The 7,036-nt window shown below is 49.3% G+C and overlaps 2 protein-coding genes across 2 annotated transcripts; both read left to right on the top strand.

Moving 5' to 3' along the window:
• Positions 1-4,161: 4,161 nt before the first annotated feature.
• On the top strand, positions 4,162-4,443 carry GCG54_00012671 (uncharacterized protein; the record flags this gene model as incomplete). Its single annotated transcript, XM_045412545.1, has 1 exon — positions 4,162-4,443. The coding sequence occupies one exon, from the start codon at positions 4,162-4,164 to the stop codon at positions 4,441-4,443; it is 282 nt and encodes a 93-aa protein (XP_045267250.1).
• Positions 4,444-5,655: 1,212 nt separating this feature from the next.
• On the top strand, positions 5,656-6,012 carry GCG54_00012670 (uncharacterized protein; the record flags this gene model as incomplete). The annotated part of the gene is made up of 1 exon (XM_045412544.1): positions 5,656-6,012. One exon carries the CDS (start codon positions 5,656-5,658, stop codon positions 6,010-6,012), a length of 357 nt encoding a protein of 118 aa, XP_045267249.1.
• Positions 6,013-7,036: the final 1,024 nt, after the last annotated feature.

Here is a 7,036-nt window from a genome sequence, read left to right as displayed (position 1 = left end):
AGCGACGTTTGAGAGGCGGACTGGCTGTCGCGCAGGTGATCTAGAGAACTTGCTCAAGAGTTGGCAAAATTCACTCACAGAACTCTCAGTCCCTTGGACTCGCTCATGACGGGAGCGCGGTAACTTTCAAGGCTGGTCCCTCGTGTGGAGGGAACGTAAAGAAATACACAGGCTTGCGCCACTCGGCGATTCAAGAACCATGTCCAATTTACTTCAATGATATGGCTTGCGAAATGTCAAGTCAAAGTTGTGATGTTTTATATTGGGAACGGAGTGGCGCCGTCCATAAGATATGGCTCTAGTCTCTGCTAAGTTTCCATTTTTTCGATGGAGGAAGTCTCAGAGCTGAACGTGTCGTGTTTTTGTTTTCCTAGCTGCCAAGCAATTGAGACATTTGGCAATCTAAGTCATTGAACCAGCTAGCATTCTTCCACGCAGTGGCTCCTTCCCAAATAACCAGAAGAATGTCCGAAGAATGCAGGAAGTCTGTGAAATAAGCCGATACTACTTTCTGGTGCGGAATCGAGATGAAGCACTGAGAAATGATACACTGCTTGTTCCGGTATCACGAGGTCAAAATTGAAGCTTGCATTTTGACGGATTGCTGCTTCTTCCTTGCACAAGGGACGGGCCGTTGCAAAGATGATGCGGAGCTAAGAGGCATCATCATTTGATCCTGCTTGTTTCCGTTCTTTGTGACAGGATGTGTTCGAAACACGCATTTTAGTTGCGTATATAGAGCAGACAGTCGCGCCTTCATTTGAATCCAAAGGATCACTGCTTCTCTTGCAAGACATCGTGAATGCCAAGAAGCGGGAAAATGCAGATGTTTCACCAACAAGTCTAGGAAGTTCGAAGTATGGCCAACTGAAGCTATGCTGAACATCGAACCCCAGCTCAGAAGTCCTAGCAGAATTTCTTCAGAGGGAATTCGACGCTTTTCAGCGACAAATGTTTCATTGGGCTTGTCAGCTGTGCGGGCTTGAGGTCCGGGTTATTCCGTTTGATTCTTTTGACTCAACAACTCAGCCCGGTCCTTGGTTTTGCAGTCGTTCGATCCGACCCTTTTATTCCCATTATCTGTTTCTTGTCGTCTTGTTTCCAGGAGAATAAGCTCTCAATAGATTTACCAGAAAGGCGAAGATCACTTCAAAGGTTTCCATAAATTGTGACATGTAATTTTCATCTCTTGAGGCGTACTCCGGGACTTCCCTCGCCGTCCACTCAGGCCTGATCCAATGGTGCGTCAGTCAGACGTACCCGTAATCGACACGACCAGCGGCACCGGCTCATGTCTCCCGGTATGCGGGCTGCTGCAATATTATCCGTTTTCAAAGCCTCACCTTTCGGTGGTCTTCGGCATTGAACAGAGCTCTGTCCCGAGGAATCGGTCCAGGCCCCTGGTGTAACCCCTCGTAAATACCCACACTCAGCATCAAACGCCCTCGTGACACGAAGCATCTGCATGGCACAAGCCTCCTTCGGAAGTGATGGACATGCAAGATTAAGTTGCCTTTGATCACACGGCCGTAAGCTCTCAATTGCTGAATAATTCTTAAGCTATTGCTCAGCTTCCAACGCCATCAATGGACATAGCCCCCTCGATATTATCTCTTTTATGGCAATAGCTGAAATTTCAAAACCAGCGCATTTTAGAAGCCCAGCTGAAAGCAGCGCAATGTCCGTTCGGCCAGCTTTGTGCAACCCACGGGAAGCCGCAGCTGCATCTCAGTCTCAGGACGCTGGTGTGGTATCGTATGATATATCTCCGGCAAATGTTCTCTTTGTGGTCATATGCTCCGGGTGAATGTCTGGGAATATTCGAGGTCGCAGCCGGCTCAAAACATTGAAAGCCTCTTCGACCGATCTGAAAGCTTCGAAGTCAAGACCAAGATCATTGAAAAAGAAATGGGAGGAAACAACGCCCAAAGCGGCGTTGGCTCTTTGAATATGTGCTCACCGAGGAGTTGACCCCGTTTCCAAGGGCCAATCAAGTTTAATGCATGCAGCTGTTGGCTCACCGACTGACCAAACCCCTCAAAGCCCAGTCCCCTTGCATTAACGCGAAAGCCCAGGGTCTTGGCGTGTGCTGATCTTCTGTTGTGCAACCTCTTCTAAACAGCCACGGGGGTGGAGTGAGGGGCTCTGTGATTAGTCTACCTTACCACCGGAACCGAGGAAAACGCCCGTCGGATGTGCCCGAAATGCCTTGGCCATCAGCAGAACCTCATGACCATGCATTGCGTCTGCAGAAGTCAGGCCTGCTCAGGTGAGAGGCTCAAAGCCGAAATCGACCGTATCATTGAACCATTGATTGAAAAGAATGGTTCCGGCATTGTTTGATGTAAGACTCGATGATTCTATAGACCTCATGGGATCCGTTGTAGCATTACACACGTCATTGACTTTTCGTAGATATCGAAAGTGCTCCTGAAACCTCGATGTCTGGTTTCTTAGATCTGGCAGGTTTCTGAATAGTCAGTGAATTCAGAGAGAAGAAATCAGAATTATGATCCGGAGCAGTCTGTCAGTATCCATCCGGGCTCGTGAGATGCTATGAAGTGGCAAAGTGACCTGCCTGTCTCACTTCCTCCGACATTTGAGACACCAAAGAAAGGAAACAGACGTCAAAATGTCAGAGTATCAAGACCTGAAAGCTGAAAATTAGTCTGCATCTCCTTATCCGCTCCGGTCTCCATACGACGGGTTTGGTCGGAGTGCGAGTGCTTCGTGCCGTGGGAGCAAGGGTACCATTTCCGAGACGATGATGATGTGATCACCGATGAATTGCATGCAGCAATCAATCCCCAACATGAAGTCCTGTCAATCTCATCACAAATATCTTCTGACTCATACTGACACTGACACCTCGAGCATCCCCGGGAATAAGCTGTGATAACATATCAAGTAACGACGTCGTGTGATAAAGCAACTCTGGGGTACATTTCGTCGCACGAACTTCAAGCCAGAAGCAGACATCTTCCGCACCAACTAGATTCCAGAAACGCCCTTGGAATATTCCATCGGCACATGAAATCTGGTTGAATTCCATGGCAAGCCCGGTATTTGAAACAGGGGGCTTTGCAATGGAGGGTAACGCTCGTGGTAGCTGGGATAAACACGCAATCCTGAAGAGCCACTCTCGCACCTGTGGCTCGTTGCCACGACCATCACATGTGGCTCCCATATGGGAGTCTGGAGGATGGCCTCCCAAAGCTCGCGTGTTGTTACATTTATGCGCCCCCTTGTCTGGGTTTCTTTTCTCTCACTGGTGGTATGTTCTGAAAGGGTCTGCGGGTGCAGGGCCGGTAAGCATGCGGACGCCACGTGCTTTGCCATCGTCCGGAAGAACAGGAAGGAATTGCGACCCACGGGTTTGACAATGGCGGCCAATTATTGAAGCCTGGTACCAGAATCATACCATCTCATGTCTATGGCAAGGCGACTGCCAGCAAGATGTGGTGATTGGCACCCTAGAAGGACATCATGAATGGCCGAGTGAGCGAGATTAGTATGTGTCATCCTTGAGGCCGGAGGCACGCGGTGGTGGCCCATAACGAAGACACTATGGATAAGATGTTCACCTCTCATGATCATATAAGACCATTGATACTCCACTCACAAACATTAAGAAACCTTCACCAAGCAACTCAACCCGGAAGCCCACAGATCAAACGCTCGCTTCTGACCCCTCAATATCAATTTGAGAGCTTCAGCACTCCATTCTCATTACCCCAAAATACCTGGCTGATTGTTGCCTTGCATATGCAGGCCGTTGGTCCCCATTGACTCGGTCAGGCAAAAATATCTATTTATTGTCTGAGTCGGCCGCCGGCCTCATCGAAACCGCTCACCCTGGTTCGCCGAGAGTTCGCCATAATCACACCAGGAAGCCCAATCAAACAGCTCTAAGCAATTTCCTCCTGGGCCCACCAATTTGTGTCACCTCGACATCCGATCACGAAATTCATTATTCGGGACGGACCGCTGATCGCTCGATACTGCCTAATCCAGGGCGAGGTGTCTGAAAGTACCGAACACAAAAGCAACTCAACCATTCGATTGATTCGAAACATACACATCGATACGTAGATATCAGGCCACAAGTGCGCAAGTCGCAAGACATAACAATGTGTACCTATTCTTACCTTCACCATCATCATGTCCAGCCCTGCGCTCGGCCGATCGATTATGTCGTACATTACGAGTTCTGTCGGGATGCCGGCGTGGACTCTGACGGCAGAACTCGACTTCCGTGCGAGAGAGTCTTCTACGATCCAGTTCAGTCGATCGACTTCGACAACCCGTGCGCTACGGGAGGATGTCTCATCTCACCTGACTGCAGCTCCGGTAACTGCCGTCTCCAGGAACTCAATGGGCACTGGATATGCTGCCAATGCAGCCGCGGCAGCAACTCTCTCCGATGGTGTCGGCACAAGATGAAGAAAAGTCCAGACACTTTCTGTTACCACCGAGTTTGTCAGAATTGCACTCCCGACTCCGCCACATGAAAGCAGGCTTCGGCTAAAATCACGGCACAAATCTGGAGGCTTTCAAAGCCATTTCGGTTCATAAGCAATGACAGACTAACGAGGAAGGAATACACGAAAAGCCCAACAAAGATGAGCCTCAAGTCTGTCAGAATAGCAAGTTTACAAGAGCTTGCAGGACAGAAGAAGTTTGGGTCCCGGAGTCTAGACAGCGCCACATGCCGACTGATGCTAGTCACCGGCTGTCATATCCAAGTGCTCGGTATCTGATGTGGACCTACCTTTTAGGGTTAGCGGAGTCTAGACATACGACCCGCACTCCGAGAGCTGAAAGTATGTGGTACAAAGATCGCAAGGGGGCCAGTCACAGTGAAGGTCGGGGCTTTCTCGACGTGGATCAATAGCTACAAGGGACGCCTCCGAGAACCGGCTACAGCAGTAGGTGGTCATCAAAAGTCCATCATTGGCGCGAGGCTGAACAGGGAATTCGGGGTGGCTTGAGAGCCTTGATACTTCGTTGTGCAAGATAGACCAATCATTATTATTTCCTTGCAGTTGCATGTTTCATACACATGGTTCGCATGCTTGCCTTGCCTGGAATCATTTGCGATATACTGACATTCTTCCACTGGTAAGGGACCCGGTTCCGGACTTCAGGGTCATTCGTACAAGTTATTAGTGGCCACTGACAAATATCAGAAACCTGGCTGCCACGTTTTCTCTTCAATAACCCTCAGACTATTTGCTCTTTTGGATGCATCTTGCGAGTCAGTCCTCGTCAGTTTGGCGACGGAACACGACGGGCTCTCGGATAGATCGCATCTAGATGGAGGGTCACTGATCGACAGGGGAATAGTTGAGATCGTGGCCGCCTCCACGTCATTCAATATTCGAAAACTCGGGACAGAGGAAAAATTATCGGCGAACCACCCTGCATTCACAGTGTAGGCATCGACTATAAAGATCAAGATGAGATGCCTCGAATTTCGTAAAGTTAAAGAGCAGTAGATCAGATAGACATCAGCTTTCCCTCGTTGCATGAGCACTCATCGAATTTCCTTCAAATACTGCTTATGCACCCCTGAGATCTCAAAGCCTCTCTAAAAGTCGTAATCTTCATCTTAAAAGCTTCTCAAAAACCCCGAAAACTCCGAAACAAGACAATATGTGCAACATCACCTCCTACAAGCTTCCGTGCGAGCACGTCAAGTCCCAAACCAGCTATTGCTCCAAAGCACCTTCTGCATCAAAGAAGAGTTCATCGAACCGCAAGACTTGCAGAGACGTCACCCAGCAAAACATTCCTTACCCTCCTCCTCCTGGATATGACCAGCGGCCGCTGCCCAAGTGCCCCCTCGAGAGCTGCCCCTACGAGATGCGCAATCGCTGCTGGAACTGCTGCTGGTGTGGCAAAGGTTGGAACGACGGGGGTCGCTGCAGCTGCGTCATGATCATTGACGGAAATGAGTATCGTTGCGAGCACATCTGCTGCAACACTTGCACGGCTGCCCTGGACGGATAAAGTCAAGCAGTCGCCAGAGTCCAGGATATCAGGTAATCGATTCAGTGAGCATGGAAACTGTTGGACGTTGTGTCGTTTCTCACTTCTCAAGTAATGTTGTAACCATTGTTTGATTTCAAGTTCCCTTCACAATGGAGTCGAATGGGTCTTAAATGCACACAAGAAACTTTGGCAGCTCACGAGAGATGAAGAAATCCTAAGCCCTATTGGAGAGACATCTTCATGGAGAGGTTACTCAAAGTTGACGATCATCAGACGATTCCAGTGGCAATCATACATAGTAACCAAGACTTATTCATCTAACCCGTCTTCATGTTCACGAGTAACCCTGATATTCGGCCGAGTGATGAGTGATCTACGGATCTGCCTAAAAAGCTGTCAGGATTACTGATTAACGAGATCCGTCATTGCCGGTACTCGTACAAAACGCCTGAAGCTACTGCAAATGCGAGATCGGGTGCTTCTCAGATACCCAAGTGGAAGGAACCTTTGATAAGCCTCCAGATCCTGCACTCTTGCATCTCGATCCAGCCACATCGTCCCCAACCCCCGTGCGCAGTACTGCTTTTGTCCACTCAGATGCCATACCAGCCGGTTCGCAAACCATAGTCCCGGGCTCCATTTCAGCCCCATGGTCTCACAATTACCGTAAGACCCCACCAACAAGGTGAATACGAGACACTTTGCTCACCATATCGAGGGTAAGATCTCCATTACCCAAGGCACCGGGAGACCGGCATTGATTTCCACTGATCGCTGACTCGTGGAGTAATTCCTACTCATCGAAAGGAGAGTAAGCTGTGTGACCGAGGAAGGCTTGACGAGATCGCCGTGATTCAATACTTGTGGATCGGTGTAACCCCAGCTGCAGGTAGCCGTCGGGGACTTCACCCAGATTTGTCTACGGTGTCCTCGATGTCTTTGAGCAACGTCGCGTAAGAATCCTATTGGACACTGTATACAAGGCTTCTTCCTGCCTGGTAGCTGTACAACACCTTGTTCACACCACCATATCCACCAATAT

This window comes from Colletotrichum gloeosporioides (assembly GCF_011800055.1).
Source record: "Colletotrichum gloeosporioides strain Lc1 chromosome Unknown consensus_24, whole genome shotgun sequence".
Taxonomy (NCBI): Eukaryota; Fungi; Ascomycota; class Sordariomycetes; order Glomerellales; family Glomerellaceae; genus Colletotrichum; species Colletotrichum gloeosporioides.
This window is presented reverse-complemented; position numbering and strand designations above follow the sequence as displayed.